The sequence below is a fragment of the Elephas maximus genome, chromosome 18, assembly GCF_024166365.1.
Source record: "Elephas maximus indicus isolate mEleMax1 chromosome 18, mEleMax1 primary haplotype, whole genome shotgun sequence".
In the NCBI taxonomy this organism is placed as follows: Eukaryota; Metazoa; Chordata; class Mammalia; order Proboscidea; family Elephantidae; genus Elephas; species Elephas maximus.
Window position 1 is genome coordinate 12550948 of NC_064836.1, and position 19809 is coordinate 12570756.

The following is a 19809-nucleotide window of genomic DNA, read 5'->3' on the forward strand; positions in this document are numbered from 1 at the left end:
AATGACTCGGGCAATAACAAAAGGAGAGAAACCATTCCAGTGCTTCCAGGCTCGCTGCCAGATTAGCACTGGGGCCAGGTACAGGTTACTGAACAACTGATGAGTGTCAGAACTGTGTCAGCTTTTGGAACTTTAAACCGGAATCAGACTCGGGCACGTGGGTACAGCCCACAGGGAGCTGATACAAGAGGCAGGCAGAGGAGGACAATGGAGTGGCCCAGGTCGGGCTGCCTTAGCATCAGCCCCCATCTCATGGTGACCCCATGCACAATGGAATGAAACACTGCCCAGCCCTGCACCATTCCCACTGCAAAAATGGCAGTGTATTTTACTCATCATCCTACAAGGGAAAAGGAGAACCGTGATCAACAGCCCAAGCCTGATTCCCATGAGGTGGAATGATTTTAAAGAGTTTGTATTTTATTCATCACAACAGCATAGACATACACAAGCAAAAGCATTGGAGGCAGAAAAGCCTGGGTTCAAACCTTCTCTGTGCCATGACTCAAAAGGAGTGTGGCCTGGGCCATGTTGTTGAACTATCTGTGCTTCAGTCTCCTCACCTGAAAAAAATACTATAGGAGTGCCTGCCTCATAGAGTGGTGTGAGGGTTAAAGAACTGGTGCGTTGAGAGGATGTAGAACAATGCTTGGCATATATCAAGTCTCCACAAGTAACCAGTTCAGCCGGTTGCCATCAAATTGACTCCAATTCATGGCGACCCCATGTGTGTCAGAGTAGAACTGAGCTCCACAGGGTCTTCAGTGGCTGATTTTTCACAAGTAGATCACCAGGCCTTTCTTCTGAGGTGTCTCTGGGTAGACTCCAACCTCCAACCTTTCAGTTAGCAGCTGAGTGCACTAACTATTTGTACCACCCAGGGACTCCCTTATGCACATATTACCTTATCATTTAAACTTTTGGATGCTGCTTAGGGCACATGTGGAAGTAGAGACCCCCAAAATCATGTGCAGTGGTCCCTGGGGGGGATGCCTTGCTCATTCCCTCCTAGACCTTGTAACATGGGGCATCACTAACCGAACATGGCTACAGACTGCTCGGTGTCACATGGTGCAGTGGGACTATGCTCATGTGAAGGCGGCCTCATTACCCAGAAATCCATGGAATGGGGCATGGTGGCATTGCTACCTTGCTCAGAATCATACCTCGCAGCTGAATATTAGCTCCAGGTGCTGTATCATGTGGAAGACAATTTTTACAATATAACGTTAAGTTAGACTGGAGTTTCAGGTTGTGATTGGGGAGGCTAACCAAAAAACCAAACCTATTGCCTTCGAGTAGATTCCCACTCATAGAGACCCTATAGGACAGGGTAGAACTGCCCCATAGAGTTTCCAAGGAGTGGCTGGTGGATTTGAACTGCCGACCTTTTGATTAGCAGCTGTAGCTCTTAACCAATATGCCACCAGGGTTTCAGGGCGGGGTGGGGGGCCCATAAGAGGCATCTCAAAACTCAAGAAGACCTCACCTTGGAAGGCAGAACGCCGTCTCCACTCACCTGAGCCTGGCTCCCCAAAACCCTGGGAACTCCAGACGCCCAACCTGTGCTCTCTGGCAAGACTCAATTCGTTCTTTCTAGTTTGACTCCCTGCTGAGAATTGGCCTTTCCACCCCAGATATACTGAGTCAGAATCTACGCAAGAATCACCTGGGGATCCTGGTAAACTGTAGATTCTAATTCAGTATATCTGGAGTGGAAAGGCCAATTCTCAGCAGGGGGTTGAACCGAAAAGCACCGGTTCAAAGCCCTGCTCTCTAGTAACAGCAGCTGAGGGTGTAGTCTTCGCACTTACTGTCCTAAGCACCAGTGGCTGTGAGATTACATGTGAGCATGGTCACGTTCACCATGCACCCAACCCAGTCCTCCCTCGGGGCTTCTCAGATGGCCCACGTGTTAACCCCTAGACAGACCCATGGGCAGTGAGAGGAAAGGGACTTTGGGATCCTCAGTCCAGCTGTGCTTGCTGTGTGGCCAACAGCTAAGCTCTATTTCTTCCTCCCCTGCCTTTGCCCTCTCACTTCCTCTCATGGAAGCAGCAGCCTCAGGGAAGGCAGGAAATGGAAGCAGCCTGCAAGTGTTTTGGGTGTCATTTCCTATCAGCCTAAGCCCTTAGAAATTTCTGGGCGTAGACACAAGTCATGGCCAGAAGCAAGGAGGGACAAGCTTCCTCCTGAGAAGGAATGAGCCCTGGTGGGGGCCGGGTTGGGGCAACATGTGGGAGTCCTGTGGGGCCTGAGAGAGGGGACCGGTATCCTGGCCCCGGGAGAGTGTCAGGTAGACAGCACGTCTCCAGAGAGGAAATGGCAGCCCTATAGGTTTCTGTGCTACACACGGCCTAGAGGGGGGCAGAGGGTGGCTTGGCCAAAAGGGGCCCGACAGGCCCCGAGGAAGGGTATGTCCAGCAGCATCCTAGGTGGAGCATTAACCAAGAGCCACTTGCACGCCCCTCCCCACAGATACCTCCCCCACACCACTGAGCCCTGGCTCCATGGACACCCACCCCAAGCTGGGGGAGTTTGGGGTACAACCATAATGGAATGAGATCTACCAAGAAGTGAGATTGAGTTTTCCACTGTCCCAGTGAAATGATTGCTCAGATTCAGAAATTAAGTTAAATTATAAAGTCCCACCACAGGTCTGTGTTTGTCATACTATGGTGGTTTGCATGTTGCTTTATGATGCTGGAAGCTAAGACACCTGAATTTTAAACACCAGCAGCATCACTCATGGTGGGTAGGTTCCAATAGAGCTTCCAGACTAAGACAGACTAGGAAGAAAGTCCTGGCAATCTACTTCTAAAACTTAACCAATGAAAACGTTATGGATCACAACAGAACATTGCCCAGCTTGCTTGCTTTGGGCCTGTCGTCAGGAGGGATCAGTCACTGGAGGAGATCATCGTGTCTGGTGAAGTAGAGGGCCAGGCAGCCTTAGGGAGGCCCTCTGTGAGCTGGACTGGCACAACAGTGCAACTATGGACTTCAGCATGCCATAGGTCATGCAGATAATGCAGGACCAGGTAGCGTTTTGTTCTGTTGTACATAAGGTCACCATGAGTTGGAATTGACTTGATGTCAGCTAGCTGTCTATGCTTACAGAATAAAGTTAAATTATAAAGTTGTATTTCTTTCTCTACCGAATTGATGGACTTCAACTAATACCTGCCACATACAAATGAAGAAACTGCTCAGAGGGGGCAGATGAGTAGCCCGAGGTCACAGAGTAGGTATGGAAAGGAGGCAAAGCCAGGACTGGAACTGACTTTGTGTGACTCCAGATTCATCACTGTCTACCTGAGGAAGGGGTCAAAATAGCCCAAATGTCCATCAAAGGGGGACTGGTCAGATAATACAGGACTGAGAGAGCAAGCGAGTTCCTTATGTACCACTATGAATTGATCTTCAAGATCTAACAGAAGATAAAATAGCACAGTTTCTTATACTTATTGCTTGTGTGTGCATTGACTAAATCTGGCAGGATTACAAAAAACTGGTGCACTGAAGGTGTCCTGGAGGAAACTGAATATGGGGAGACCCTCAGGGGACGAAGACTTTTCCCTGGCCAACCTTTTGTACCTTTTGGATCTTGAATCAAAAGAATACATCACCTACTCACAATATAATAACATTTTTTAGAGGAGTGACAGAGAATTTCCTTGTTCAATCCTTGTAAATTGGACGAAACAGACTCCTACTGAGCACCAGGGTGTGCCAAGTGCTGGGTGGGTGCTGCGGGTTATACCGTGATGAACAGGGCGCTGTCTTTGCCCCCCAGGAGCCCACTTACCCAGGCAACCCAGACCCCCCAGGCTGTACTGTGGGAGAAGCCACCACAGGACTCCCACAACTGCTCTCCTGTTACCCATTTGCCCAGACCCTCAGCCATCCTAGGCTGTGAGCCTCAACTGGTGAGGTTGAGGGTCTGTCCCAGGGCCAGCCTCTATGGGACCTAATGACCACTGGCCTGTCAGAGCCAAGACTCCTCAGGCCCACACTGCTCCTTCCTGGCAGAGCCTTGGGGCAATGGACGGTGACAAACCTAGACACCTTCCCTCTGTATTTCTATGGAAACAATGAGACACAGTCATGCCCTTTCTTCTCTCGCTTTCAGCAGTCCCTGCTTGTAGCCAAGGCAGCAGTTACTACGAGGGTCAAACAAAAAGAAAGCCCCCAAGGTGGAATTTCAGCCTGGGTAGAAAGCATGGGCAGTTCCTAGGTACAGCAAATGTTTAAGAGCTCAGCTGCTAACCAAAAGGTAGGTACCTTGAAAGAAAGGCCTGGCAATCTGCATCTGGAAAATCAGCCACTGAAAACCCTGCAGAGCACAGTTCTACTCTAACACACATGGGGTCACCGTGAGTCAGAATCAACTTTATGGCAGTTAGTTTGGGGAACCACTTTCACCCCTCTTTATCCCTCCCTCCATTTTTCTGCCCTCTAGGCACACTACCCCAGCCCTATCCTAGAAGCAGACAGCAGTAGCAGCACCCTGCGTATCTTGACTTTCCATCACTTGCCCCAGCATTCAAGTCATATTGTCCTTGACACTGCGAGTGTCCTCTAGTGACACAGGGAAGAGTTGTGCTCCTTCCCTGGGGTGAAGTTTCACCCAGTGGTGTCCCCGGAGCCTCTAGGAGGTAGGGGAGCTCCTGCGGAGGAACTGCATGGCCTCAGGTCTGTGACTCACAGAATGTTCTCCTGGCCATTGTTTCTACTGGTCCCCATGTTATCCTGAACGTGCCCTGGGAGGGAGATGGGCAAGATTATTACCTACTGAGGCTCACGGGTGTTATGAGGCCTGTTAACTATGTAGCTAGAGAATCCAAAAACCCACTGCTGTCAACTCAATTCTGACTCTTGGCGACGCTATAGGACAGAGTAGAACTGCCCCATAGGGTTTCCAAGGCTGTAAGCTTTACAGCAGAAGCCGATTGCCACATCTTTCTCTGGCGGAGCAGCTGGTGGGTTCAAACTGACAACCTTTTGGTTAGCAGCTGAGCGCCACCAGGGCTCCTTAGGTAGAGAATAGAAGAGTCGAAATTTTAATCCAGGTGCCCCGACTCCAAATCTCAGGCTTCCTGCCCTTTGCAATATTTCTTGAAGAGTGTGTTTAGAAATCACTTAGTACAACGTCACATTTTGCAAATGATGAACCAGGGCCAGAGAGGGAGAGGACCTTTCTAAGGTCACACAGTTTGTAAGAGCCAAAACCAGGCCTCAAGAACTCAGTCCCCTGTCTCCCAGTCAAGAGGTTGTTTTGTCCTTTGCTGAGAGGATGAAAAAGGACAGTTGGTTAAAATGACATGACACCTTGTCCATTCCACCATCTCCAATTTGTCCCAACTCACTTCCATGTCTCAGCTGCTGCCTCTAATGAGCACGAACTCCCAGGTCTTCCCGACAGGCAAGTGTGTAACTGAGAGGTGTAGTGTCGGCTGTCGACTCCAGGCTAAGAAAGCACCGAGGGGTAGGACAGTGTGAAACTGGGAAGTACATGTCCTGCCTGAAAGCCTTCAAACCAAATATACCAGCAGGTATGTGGTGGGAGTGAGGGGCACAGAGGAAACCAGGCTGGCCATGAATTGGCAATTGTTGAAGCTGGCGTGCACAGGCTTGTCAATGCTATTCAGTGTAAACGTGTGTATGTTTCACTTTTCCACAATAAAAAGTTTTTTTTTAAGTTAATGTGCCACCAAAAAAAAAAAAAATTTTTTTTAAGCCATCCATAATTGTAATGGATTGTGTCCCCCAAAAATATGTCAACTTGATTAAGCCATGTGTAGTTGTCTTCCATTTTGCGATTTTCCTATATGTTATAAATCATAATCTCTGCCTGTGGTTAAAGAGGATTAGGGTGAGCTGTAACACCCTGGCTCAGGTCACATCCCTGATCCAATGTAAAGGGAGTTTCCCTGGGGTGTGGCCTGCACCACCTCTTATCTTACAAGAGATAAAAGGAAAAGGGAAGTGAGCAGAGTGTTGGGGACCTCATACCACCAAGAAACCAGCACCATGAGCAGAGTGAGTCCTTTGGACCCAGGGTCCCTTCACCTGAGAAACTCCTTGACAAGGGAAGATTGAAAACAAGGACCTTCCTCCAGAGCCGACAGAGAGAGAAAGTCTTCCCCTGGAGCCGACTTTCTGAATTTGGACTTGTAACCTACTAGACTGTGAGAAGTAAAGCCATCCACTCACGGTGTTTATGTTATAGCAGCATTAGGTGACTAAGACACCATCTTAAGCCCAAAGGCTACCAATTAGCAAACTCTGCTCTATGCATTTCTGAATATACCCTGCCCAGCTCTATCCTTCATCCTAATTTCCTCTGCATCGCCTGGGATATGGAGAGATGAGGGAGTGAGGAAGGAAGACATACTGGCTTGGGAGTGATCATCACTGATGCCCAATTGCATGGACTTTTGGGATTTGGATGGATCCCAGAAAAATGGATACAGGTCACACCCACTGCACCCTGCTGACACTCCTTGTGCCCCCCCCATCCTCCCGGGCACCCCACACCATCCTGCTCACCTTTCTTACTCTGCCTAGCCACCCCCAACACGTACACACCAAGGTCAACAAGCAAATCGAGAGTTTGAGGCTCTCAGCCTGTGGGGCGTGAGCATAACTCACCTGGATGAAAACTAAATCGCATGAGTGGCCTGCACATCCAGGCTTAGTGTGAACCTGGAGATCAGCTGTGCTGACTTCCCGCAAGGCCTCACCACGGGCACGTGGTTTGGGGTAAATGGTGGGTGGGGAAAGAAGGTGCGAGTTTCAGTTTTTCTTCTCCTTTTTGTGGGCTGGCTACTATTCATCACAAGCCCTCTTTGAATCTCTAATATTCTTCCTGCTTATAAAGTGCTTTTCACACTAGGGATATCATTTAATCCCCCCAACCCTGTGAGGTAGGGGCTTTATAGAAAACTGAGGCCCCACATGATCAAGCAACTTGCCTAAGATCACACAGCTTGTGAATGGCAGACCCCAGGGCTGCTGGCCCTGACTGTGATGCTCTTTCCTCTTCCACAGATTGGGGAGAGGGTGGCTCTTCATCATTGGACTCTCCATGGGACCAGATGGTAGAAAAAGTAAACACCATTGAGTTTTGAAGTAGTCAAGTGGAGTGGCAGGAAGTCTTGATGGGCTGCCACTTAGCTGCAAGAGTGTTGCTCTTCCTCACCTGAGGGGCATTCGTATAGGTAGTGGTGTTCCTTGGCTGGGTCTTTGGGGGATGCTGACATGGACGGGGGGATTTGGATTTCCTCCTGCACTTTGTGTAATGGCCATACGGCCAAATCTCACCTGATATGAATAACTCGAGTTAGGACATGGACATTCTTCTCCATGAGCTAATTTTAATTCTGTCTACTTTGCTGTGTGACCCCAGGTCAGAACTTTCCTTCTCTGGTTCTCAGAGGACCCCTCTGGCAGCCAAACCAAAGCTATCTCCCCATACCAACTGACAGCTCAGTGAGACTCCACTCCCTTAGCAAACTCCTAGAGGAGATGAAAGCAGCTGGATTGTCACTGCATGGAGGAAACACCCCCGCCCCTTCACGGGTTTGGGAATTTCACACCAGGGGAATGAAGGCATCAGAAGCCAGGTAGTTGTTAAGGGGTGGGATCACACAGTCTGGACCCAGCCACCCAGCCCTGGCCTGCACAGAGGTTCCTTTTCATGCCTCTTTGCTCTGTTAGTTTGGCTTGTTTTCCAAACATGGGCCAAACAATCCCCCTCCAGAAGCAGCAGCAGCAGCAGGAGAAAACGTTATTAAAACAAGTCTGTTAGTGGGCACGGAGTGCGGATGAAGTCTTTGGGAGTTTTGGCTGCCAAATAAAGACTTTATTGTTGTCATTCCTGCTTTCCCAAGTTCCCTCCCTGTCTCCTCCCCTCCCTGCTCCCTCCCTTTCTCGTCCCTCCAGCTGCCCCTCCCTCCCTCTAGCCTAACCTCCCCACCCCAATAGGCTCTGGTGGAAGAAAAGTTAGGCAAACACAAGCAAGCACCACCACCAGGCGGATCAGAACTCCTGGAGGGCTCGCTGCTGCCACAGCTCTGCCGAAGGGTGGGGGAGGAAGAGGAGGGAGGCTTCCTGAGGACTAAACCAGAGCCAGAGGAGAGACAGGTGTGTGCAGGTAAGCCCAGCAGGGAGGGGTAGGAGACAGGGAATTATTCTCCCTCCAGCAAGTTTCCTCCTGCTCTGGCTAACCTAGGTACCTGGTCTGGTCTCTCTTCTCCTTCCTTCTCCCCTTCCTCCCCTGCACCTCTTTTCTCTCAAATGAGCTCAAGCTTAGTCTTCATTTCTCTCCCACACCCTCTTCCTCACCCTTCTCTTCATCATTCTAGATGCCCACATTGGCTGGGTGCAAAAGTTCGACTTTCTTGGTACAGATGTTTGCTATGCTGCACACAGTATTTCTACAGAGCAGACGTTTCCATAGAAACCAGACTACAGAGCTCATTTCTCTGCACCCTTCATGCATTGCCACACACTTCACACAGAGGCTGTGCTATCTCACACACACCACACAGAGGCTGTGCTTTCTCACACACACACACATGCACACACAGATACACAAACAAAATTAAGGCCTCCCGTCCATCCACGTCCACCCGTGGACCATATCTGACATGCAGAGCTAGACACATAGTGAGTAAAACTAGTGGACGCAGGTGCTCACATGCACGCACATGCATGCACGAGCACACACACACACACTGCCACACACGCACACACTGACGCGCAGGCACACATTCCCTGCATCTTTTCTCTCACCCTCTCACAGGCCTCCCCGGCTGTAAGCGCAAAGAGAAAGCGCGCGTTCCCACGAAAAGCCAGAAAGAAAGTCATGTGTCCTAAGTCCAGGCTGAGCAGAGGGGAGATGAGAAAGAGAAAGAGCTGGAAGGATCTCTTCATTCTTTAGAGCTTAATTGGGTAGGAGGGTGAAAAAAGTGGCTTTCCAAGCATCACAGTGTCTTTCCAGTGGCTCTGAAATTCTCTCTCACTTATCCAAACCACTTAGCTCTTAAAAATAAAGGGAAGAAAGTGACCCAACATCTAAGCCTCTGGGGTCCTAATTCCTAGCTCTGGGGGGCAGTTCCTTCTTTTTCTGCAGGCAGTCAGAAAACGTTTCACTTTAAAGCCATTTCTAGATTATCCCAGCCATTCAGGCTGGTGATGTCAGGGAGAAAAAATGCAAGTGGGTAACAGAGGGGTGGACCCCTCTCTATCTCCCCCACTCCTCTCTAACCACAGAGAGTGCCGCCCAAGGTAGGCAGGTGAGGACTAGGTCAGTGCTTCCAAACCTGCTTGATCTTCAAAATCACCTGGGAGCTCAGGGGGTTGGGATGGGGGGCTTGCTAAAAATACAGATGTCTGGGCCCCTCCCTCAGGCCTTATTGAACTGGGCATTCCACCAGACCCTGCTGGGGCGGGGAGTTTAGGTTAGAGGGAGGGAGGGTAGTTTATTGTTGTTTTAAGACTTCAGAGGGTCCGGACGGGCAGCCAGGGCCTAAGAACTTGAATCAGCAAACCAAGGGAGAGCCTTGCTGTGATTTAAGAGGCCAGGCCTCCGGGGCAGTGTTAGCTGGGCCGCGTAGTTTCCTGGAAGAGGATGATCTGATAGAGAAGCTCCAAAACCAAAACCCAAGCTGGTTGTTGAGCTGGTTCCAAGTCATGGCGACATCATGTGTTGCAGAGTAGAACTGCACTGCATAGGATTTTCAAGCCCTTTTGGAAGTAGATCGCCAGGCCTTTCTTCTAAGGTACCTCTGGGTGGGTTCGAACCACCAACCTTTCAGTTAGTAGTCAAGCTCTTGACTGTTTCCACCACCCAGGGACTCCTAGAGGAGCTCCAAATATCCAAAGCCCAAACCCAATGCTGTGGAGTCAATTCTGACTTATGGCAACCGCATGTGTTTCAGAGTAGAACTGCTCTGTAGGTTTTCTTGGCAGTAATCTATATGTAAGCAGATCGCCAGGCCTTTCTTCTGCAGCACTGCCGTGTGGGTTCCAACCACCAACCTTTTGGTTAGCAGCCAAGCACAAACTGTTTGCTCCACCCAGGAACCTAGGAGAGCTCCATAGTATCCCAAATAATGAGCCACCCTTTCTTTGTGGGTAGGCAGCCCAAGAGAACAGGACCAGCTCCTGGGAGCTCTCCCTCTGTACTCCTTGCAAGCACCAACAGCCCTGTGCTGGGTACCAGAAGGAAGTTCCACCAATATTGCGCCACAGAGCTCGGGCTTCGTCTCACTTGCTAATCTGCCTGCCCTGGCCACCACCCCCCTACCCAGGGCACTGTGTTGGGCCCCTCCCCTGTCCTTCTAAACCTGTCCTCTCCTGCCTAGCAGCTGTCTCCTCTGACAGCTTTCCAGATGAAGGGCTAAACAGCAATCTCTTCATGCCCCCTACCCCTCCCCAGTGGGTAGCCCAAATAGCAGGGTCGGGGGAAGTCATGGATTAGAACAGGGGATCCACAGCCAGCTGAGGAAGGGACCGCTGGAATCTCCTATGGTCTGTCCATTTAGTTGCTTCTGAGACCCATGTGTGGTCTCTCAGGCCACACAGGGGAGGAAGTTGCTGTGAGTTGAAGAACAAGGTAACAAAGGAGCCAGTGCCCCAGCTGCAAAGATCTCTGCCTTGGGCGGGCGGGGCTGCCCTCTAGCCAGGCTGAAGGGAAACAGGCCCCGTTACTTTGAAAAAATAGTAACAATAGCATAAAGTTAACTGAGCCCCACTTTGCACACCTTGATGCTTTTAACCTTCAAGACAACCTGATGGAAAGGTGTTGTAATCCTCCTTTTACAGATGAGAAGACCTAAGCTTAGTGGAGGTAAGAGATTTGTCCAAGCGTACCCAGCTAAGAAGCTGAAAAGTTCCAGGATTGGAACCCAGATCTGTAACCACTCAAGGTATCTGCAGATCCTTCCATTCCTTCCACAGAGGTTGGCTAGGCTAGGGGATGCAAGCAGAGAGAAGGATATGGCAAGGTGACAGGCTGTCAGAGGGCAAGAGCTAGCCCATCCTTGTTTCTCCCCACCCCTCAGAACAGAAAACTTGCTCTTTGGACTCGTGGCCCGGGGCCAAAGAAAACTTCATTCTGTTTACACTTTCCTTGTGGTAGACACTGGGGAGACAGATGGTCTCTCTGTAATAGTGTTATATTTATTTTTAGCACTTTTTGATCTGCAATGCATTTTAAAGTTGCTTATCATGCTTCTGACAACAACTGGGTGAGGAATAAACCAAACCTGTTGCCATCAAATCTATTCCGACTCATAGCTACCCTACAGGACAGAGCAGAACCGCCCCATAGGGTTTCCAAGGCTATAATCCTTACGGATGCAGATGGCCACATCTTTCTCCCACAGAGTGGCTTCGAACCTCCAACCTTTGGGTTAGCACCCGAGGTTTAACTACTGCATCCCCAGGGCTCCTTGGGTGAGGAATAAAAAAAAAACATTGCTGTCAAGTTGATTCCAGCTCATAGTGACCCTATAGGACAAAGTAGAGCTGCCATAGGGTTTCCAGGGGGTGCCTGGTGGATTTGAACTGCCAACTTTTTGGTTATCAGCCATAGCTCTTAACCACTACGCCACCAGGGTTTCCTGGGTGAGCAAAAGAGGGAAGAATTTGTGATTCTGTTTACAGATAAGTAAGCCAAGGCTCAGAGCAGCGTCACATCACGGAGTAGTGTAGAAGGGCTGAGAACCCAGTCTCCTGACTGGTCTGCACCCTGAAGCTCTTCCCACCCTCCCAATCAGGCTCCCTCTTATACTGAGTTCACCCTCAGGAAAGGGGCAGCTGTCTATGTCAGTGATGTGTAGGATTCATCATGTCCCCACACTGGTGCGTTTGGGGCTTGGGGACCTTGAAGGGTCTAAGTCAGCATGGGTGGGACTGCTTGTTCCTCTGACAACAACCAGGCAGAGACCACCCGATTTTCTCCACTTTCAACTTTTTTCTAGGCATCAGGAAGAGAATAAAGGATGGCTTTTAGCAGTCTGGGTTTAGAACAAAAAGAAGAGAATGAATAGAAAGGGTCATTGCCATGACATTGCCATTCTCTATGGCAGGGTAGCTAGCTGGGTTAAGCCATGTAGGCTTAGGGGTGACCAACTGGACAGGAAATCCAACAAGAGAGAAGAATGCTGGTTAGTAGGGTGGGGTAACGGTGGTGCTAACCCCACCTTCACCCTGGGAGAGGAACCAACCTCACCCCCAGCCCAACTCCAGTCCCAAACTCTCCATGCAAAGCCAATTATCCTTAAACCTGCTCCTAATGACTTCACAAACCCATTTGGATCTCAGCCAAGCCATGCCCTGAACCTAAACTTTGTACTCACTCGTGGGTGTTCTAGCCTTTAATGAATGAATTAAGGAGATAGATAGGAAAAAGGGTTATGTCACTTTAAAAATCAGAGTCTCTCTAGAGAATGTGCCCTTTTATAAACAAATAAATGAATAAATAAAACCACAGAGGTTTTACACTACAACACGGCTTTGTACGCGTGATCTCATTTGATCCTCACACAGAGAAGCAGCCTGGGACTTGGGAGGAGAGGCAGAGCCAGGATTCAGGCCTGGAGCTCCAACTGCTGGAAGTGAAATTTGAGTTTAAAACTCTCTTAAGAAACGTTCTTAAACGGAGAGTGTGAATTTTGAGTTGGGCAAGGCAACTGCTTTTCCTCTCCCTGAAACAGCTGCCTTTGGAGAACCAGTGGTGGAGACCAGGGCTGTGGGAAGCTAGTTGTGGCAAGTGGTCAACAAGCTTTCACTGAGCAGTGAGCGAGCCCAGGAGAAAGTTGGAGGGGAGCGGGTAATGCTTCCAAAGGCATAAGAAAAAAAATTACATATATATATATATATCCCCTCCTTAAAAAGCTACAGGAGCCTGGTGGTGCAATGGTTAAGTGCTCTGCTGCTAACTGAAAGTTCAACGGTTGGAACCCACCAGCTGCCCTGTGGAAGAAAAGACCTGGTGATCTGCTCCCGTAAAGATGACAACCTAGAGAACCCTGTGGGGACAGTTCTACTCTGTCCTACAGGGTTCCTATGAGTCAGAATGGACTCAATGACACCTAATAACAACAAAGGAGCTACACAGTGGGACAAAAGGTTCTGGAAGGCAGGAGCATAGACAGTGTGGCTTTGGGGCTTTGTGCCAGGGATAATGACTCCCCTTGAAGTTCAAGGCCCTCTGACCTGTCTCACAGATCCTGGTTTCAGAGGCTTATGGCATCTCAGGAGAAAAGGATGTGCTGACAGAACTTCCCCTCCAGACAGCAAAACTCAGCAGGAAGGGGCAGTGCCTGATGGGAAAAGCCTTAGAGATGAACACTATTTTCCTAAGAAGCACGCACACACACATGCGTATCCACGCACACACACACACGCACACACACACCCTAACTCAGCAGTGGGCTGACAGAAGGGGAGTTGAGTGGACCCAGTATGCCCACGGAACAGTCCCCAGGGAGTCTTTCCTAGGGAACCTCCTGTTGGCTCTGGGATGGCCTGGCCAGCCCTCTAACGTCTGGAATGTGAAAGGGTCAGAAGGACTGTGAGAAGATAAGACAAGTTCTCTGAAGAGTCTGGCCATGGAGACAGGGATGAAGAAGGTCTGTATCTTTACTGTGGATGAGAAGCAGGGGGAGGCTGGCCTCTGGGTGGTGCCGTTAACTGACCTACTGTCTCTGGTCCCTCCTGCCAATGGAGACCAGGGCCATCCAGGCCACTGAGAAGCCCACCCCCAGCAGAGGGCAGTGCCAGAGTCTGCAGCTCACAGAGCAGTCTTTGACTCGACACTCTGAGCAAGCTTTATTTACTTAAAGTGCTGTCCAATACCAGGTATCTGCTTTTGGTAACGAAGGCCATGAAGGGAAACAGGGACACTCCAGCCAGTGCTGGGAAGCCACCTTGGGGCCGGGCATCTCACAGTATGAGAGAATTCTTGCTTATCCTGAGGCTTCTGGATGATTATAAGATAAATGCCAAAAATAAATAATAATAGAATCACAAAAACTGGGGCTTTAAAAATGTTTTTAACGTATTAATGCTGTAACCACTCCTTAATTTATAGGCAACATGACTGTGTCATTTTCAAGAAAATTACAGAAGTTAGATGAATTCATACTTCATCAACTACAAGTGGTAAGGGGTCTGGCAACAAGACTCAAGTCTAAATTTACACAGTGAATGCCATCTCATTTCAGTCCTTTCAGTGTTTCCCTGAGACGGTTATCCCCTCAATGGAGATAAGGCCAAGAATCTAACCGCAACGCTTTTTGTGATAGGAAAACCCAGTGCCGTCCAGTTGATTCCGACTCATAGTGACCCAGGAGGCCTGGGAAAATGTCCCTCATGTGCCCCCTTGGAGGGGCCTTCTGGGAAGAGGACCACCTCAGAGTGACGGGGAGAGACAACAGGAGTTGCAGGACAGTCTCTTCCTGCCTGCCTTCCTGTCTGCTTCCTTACTGCCTGCCTTCCTGTCTGCTTCCTTCCTGCCTGCATTCCCTCCCTTCCTTCCTTTCTTCCTATTTCCCTTCCTTCCTTTCTCCCTCCCTCCTCCCTCTTTCCTTCTTTCATTCCTTCCTCCCTCCCTCCCCTTCCTTCTTTCCCTCCATCCCTCCCTCTCCTTCCTTCTTTCCCTCCATCCCTCCCTTTCTCTCTTTCCTTCCTTCCTCTAGTCCATTTACTACATAAGAGTTCACACACATGCACATAGATGGCATGTGACTGTGAGTTTGCTTATATGTGTGCTATGGGGGGAGGCACATATCTGTGTGTGTGAGAGGGTATGCAGGCTGGTGTAAAGTGTGTCTGTGTGCGTATGTGTGTGCACGTATTATGATAAAGGAGTGGTGGGATTCCTCCATCCACCCACAGGTTGAGGTCCACTCTCTTTCCTGCTTCTTGCCACATTCAGCTTCTCCTGTCCCAGGACTAGGCAGCTGCTCAGGGGCTTCTGTTGTCTTCCTTTGGCCAAAGCCAGCAAGAAGCTGGGTGCTGGGTCAAGCAAGGAGGAGTCTAAGCTGATGTGGGCTCAAAGGGAAGGTGGGAGAGAGCTGCAGGCAAAGAATAGAGGCAGTGATCACAGGGTCCAGATGCAAGTGGGGGACACACTCCAGCTCACTCTATCTCCGAGAGCCCCAAAAAGCCTGCATCTTCAACTAGTCTCCAACCCCAGGAGGGGCAGGGGCCTACCCACCACAATTGTGACTAAGAGGCAAAAAGGGCCGGTTGAAGCAGTATGGCTGGAGATCCTGTTTGGAGACCAAAGACGGTATCACAGTGATGATGGCCCCAGGGCAGGGAAGGTAAAGGGCACTCCCTCCCTGGGCCCTTCCCAGCCACTTTCTGCCTGTAGCCTGGGTCTACTGATATTTCTGCAGCTTCAGTTGGGCTCAAACCACAGGCCCTGACTGGGAATGATCAGGACACGTAGATGTGGTGCCAGCTGGCAAGCAGAGTCACAGAGGACTGAAAGCCTGTCCCCCAACCCCCAGCCTGGAGAACTCTTCCCACTTGTCTGCTACAGTCACATGAGCTCCTGGAGCCCAGAGGCCCGTCTTGAGAAGGACAGGTGTGGCCAAGTATGTCTGTGAGCCCATGTGTGCCCTGGGAGCCAAAAGTCAGTCCATTGTGTCTCCATCCCAGACCCAAACACATTCCAAACGGCCCCCAGGGTCAATGGATGTCCCCTGCAGTGACAGGGGAGGGATGGATCCAAGAGGACCACCCCCTTTTCCCTGCCCATGTTCCTGCCCAGTGTGGGCCGTCATCGAGCCAATAGGTGGCCAGGAGGCAGCCCCTCCTCAGCAGAACATAAGACCACCCCATCCCCTTCTAGCAGCCTTGCCTAAGAATATTGCTCCTATGGAGAAACTTCACACTTCCCCATTTTCCATTTGACCCACTAATGTTCCTACTTGTTTCAAAAGGAAACAAAACAAAAAGTACCAGGCTTAACTATAGAGTATGTGGGAACTTAACGTACATTACCTTAAACCCTCAAAAGCAATCTGGTGAAGGCATAGCTTTCTCTCATTTTACAGTTGAGGATACAGCCCAAGGACACACAGCAAAGACGCAGGGGAGCCTGGATTCAAATCCAGCCCTGGAAAATGTAGATTCCATTTGAGCCTTCTCAGATAGATGAGACACCAGGTCCTCCTAGACCTCTTAGGCTGGCAATTATCCTTCCCTCTGTCTCCACTTGTCTCAGCATAGTGCCTTCTCCAGGCAACCAACAGGAAGGGAAACCCTAAAACATCCTTCAGCTCCCCATTCCAGCAAGCCACTGAGAATAGCAGGAAGTTCTTCCTAATATCCCATCTCATTACCACCAGCTTCAGTGGTTATGGAGATCAGCAATACCAAGCCAAAAGAAATGAAAGTGCTTTTCCCACATCTTTCTACCCCTTCTATTTATTTTCCCTGCAGATTCCATATCTGGGGAGAAATTTTTGGCACATCTCCTGCTGGCAAAGTCTAGTGTTCTCTGAGTCAAGTGAAGGGGCACAGAACAGGGGGCCCAGAGTGTCAGCGTGCAGGGGTGAACGCGTGGGAGTCTGCAGCACTTTCCTTTTTTCCCCAGATCTCCCTGAGCTCCTCTCTGGAAGGAAAGAGACTTGGGGTTTTGCCCTGGGTCTGTTGTTAAATAGCTTCCTGGCCTCTCTCCAGTCCTCAGTTTTTGTAAACAGCGGGTTATGGGTTTGATTGGTGGATTTTAAACCATTTTTGGCAATAAAACTTTTTTTTTTTTCCAAATGAATTCTTTGGCTAAACTTTAAAACATAGGACAGAGTTGCTCAAGTTGATGCAGGAGTAGGTTGGGGGTGCCCCAGGCCATCTACTCAGTCTCCTCCCTGAGGGAGGGGGAGTCCACAGAAACTGGGGCCTCTGTGGGGACACAGTTTGAAAACCACATGAGGGGATTTCTAAGGATCCTTCCAGATTTAGCACCCCAGGACTTTACAGTTCATATATCCTGGCATTCCTCTTATAAAGATAGGATGATTTCCTCATGCTATAAATGGGAAAATCAAGGGCAAGAGAGGTTAGTGGTCTTCTCCAACAAGCCCCAGGTTCTTGACTCAAAGCCCAGAGTACTTCCTACCAGGATGGTTGAACTTCTCCAGAGCAGGCTTAACACACTGAAGACCCAGCCTCGACAGGGGACCCTCAGCCCTTGTTACTCCCTTTCCTGGTGGGTAAAAGCGAATAGAAGATGCTTGTACAGGTCCCTAAGCTTTGTCCCAGAGCCAGCCTAGCCACTCTAGCTGTAAAGACAAGGCATCCAATTACTGAGATCCAGCAGGCTAATGGCGTCCCTTACCTCCTTCTGCAGGTGAGCCACCTGGATCATGAGGTCATTCCTCTGCTGGGTCCTCCCACTTCTTCTCGTCTTGGCCTCAGTGACCCAAGGCCAGCCAACAAGGCGACCAAGACCCAGGCCCAGACCCAGGCCCAGGCCCAGACCCAGACCCACACCCACGCCCATCTTTCCTCAGCCTTATGAGCCATCGGAGCCTACAGACCTGCCTCCTCCCCTCCCACCGGGTCCTCCATCTATCTTCCCTGACTGCCCCCGAGAATGCTACTGCCCCCCTGATTTCCCGACTGCCCTCTACTGTGATAGCCGCAACCTGCGCAAGGTCCCTCTCATCCCACCCCGCATCCATTACCTCTATCTCCAGAACAACTTCATCTCTGAGCTCCCACTGGAGTCCTTCAAGAATGCCTCAGGACTGAGGTGGATCAACCTGGACAACAACCGGATTCGCAAGGTGGACCAGAGGGTGTTGGAGAAACTGCCCAGCCTGATCTTCCTCTACATGGAGAAGAACCAGCTGGAAGAGGTCCCCTCGGCCCTGCCCAAGAACCTGGAGCAGCTAAGGCTGAGCCAGAACCTTATCTCCAAAATCCCATCGGGGGTCTTCAGCAAACTGGAGAATCTAGTGCTCCTGGACCTCCAACACAACAGGTTAAGTGATGGTGTCTTGAAGCCTGACACCTTCCAGGGCCTCAAGAACCTCATGCAGCTCAACCTGGCCCACAACATCCTGAGAAAGATGCCACCCAAGGTGCCCACAGCCATTCACCAGCTCTTCCTGGACAGCAACAATATTGAGACCATCCCTAACGACTACTTCAAGGCCTTCCCCAACCTCGCCTTCATCCGGCTTAACTACAACAAGCTGACAGACAGGGGCCTCCCCAAGAACTCCTTTAACATTTCCAACCTGCTGGTGCTCCACCTGTCTCACAACAAGATCAGCAGTGTGCCTGCCATCAACAACAAGCTGGAGCATCTATACCTCAACAACAATTCCATTGAGAGTGAGTGGGGCGGGGCTGGGGGTGGGGCCACAGGGAGGGAGGATGGAGACTCCTACTGCCTCTGCCCTGTCTCAGGAGCTTCGGGGTGGAGTGATGCAAAACGCATCTACTTTAGCGTTTTTTTTTTTTTTTTTTTTTTTTAGCGTTGGACTTTTGTTCAAATCTTGGGCATACCATTTGCTATTTGTGTGACCTTGAAAAGATCTTTGACCTGTCTGGGAAGTTTCCTGATGTGTAAAATGAGAATGGTAACAATGCCTTCTGTCACAAAGTTATGTGAGGACTGAACAGTTTAATATGGATAAAGTGCCCAGAATACCATACCAGTACCAGCTGCCATCAAGCCAATCACTGCTCACGGCAACCCCATGTATGTCAGAGTAGAACTGTGCTCCATCGGTTTTTAGTTTCTGATTTTTCAGAAGTAGATTGCCAGGCCTTTCTTCCAAGGCACCTCCAGATGGACTTGACCCTCCAACCCTCCAGCTAGTAGCCCAGTGCTTAACCATTTACACCACCTCAAGACTCCTAGATTACCATGCTTGGCAGGTAATCAGTGATAGAAGAATATTCCCTTCTTCATCATATACCTACTTTTGTCAGTTCCAGCTTCTTTGCTCTCCAGATCTATTGGTTGGATAGACATGGAACATACTCTTGGACATTCTCCTAACAGCAGCAAGAGACTTTTAAATGTCCATCCTGAGATGTCTTGGGCTTGCTTGTTGCCAAAGGTGGCAAATGTGGGAAGACACTTCTTCCAAGTCTGAGCCTACGTTTTAAAGAGTCTGTAAGAGATATACCCAGACAGGCAGCTTCTAGTCAGAGTAGGCAACTGGTAAAAATGTGGCAGCCAGAAAAAAGACTGCATGCTAGTGTTTTCTGAGCCTGTCTGAAACACTGGGACGTTTAGTTGTATAAGCCAGTGCGTTTAAGGAAGAGTTCACCTAAGCTACATTTCAGGGCCCTGGGTGTGCGGTATCCATTGCAGCCCAGGAGACGAGAGGAGGCTGGGAATGTCAGCTCTGAGCAGAGTATTGGCAGGAGACTTTAGAAACCAAAGCAAGAAAATATTATCTAGCCTTTGAACAGATTCCATCCGCACAAAGAATTCAACAGCTGAAAGGAAGAAAGGGATCAAGGGGAAAGGGAATAGCCCCTAAAACAATATTAGGAATTCTTAGTTTCCAAGCCACAGAAAGGAGAAGGAGATGATGGAAGTTTCTACAATTATAAAACAAATGGGTGGAAAAAACAGGCCTCTTCATGGATCTGGAAGAATTATAAGAAGTGGGAGAGGATTTCTTTAAATCTTACGAGAAATAAATTCAGGAAAAGAGAAAAGCTGCCTAATTTCACCCTGCAGGTAGTAAACTGGTAGAACACATTGCCCCTGGAAGCTGCGTGGGCTGAAAATATAGACAGAAATGATATCTTGAT

At 49.6% G+C, this 19809-nt stretch overlaps 1 protein-coding gene across 3 annotated transcripts in view; it reads left to right on the forward strand.

Annotated features, from left to right (window-relative positions):
• Positions 1–7989: 7989 nt before the first annotated feature.
• PRELP (proline and arginine rich end leucine rich repeat protein) overlaps positions 7990–19809 on the forward strand; it is a 28878-nt gene continuing 17058 nt past the window's right edge. For 2 of the 3 annotated variants that reach the window (XR_007513779.1, XM_049858009.1), the window contains exons 1-2: positions 7990–8158; positions 17378–18369. Coding sequence is in view for 2 of the 3 variants with exons in the window: in XM_049858009.1 (XP_049713966.1) it covers positions 17394–18369 (976 nt within the window). In the remaining variant the exon portion in view is untranslated. The remainder of the gene's footprint in view (positions 8159–17377; positions 18370–19809) is intronic. The other variant, XM_049858010.1, reaches the window with a different exon arrangement.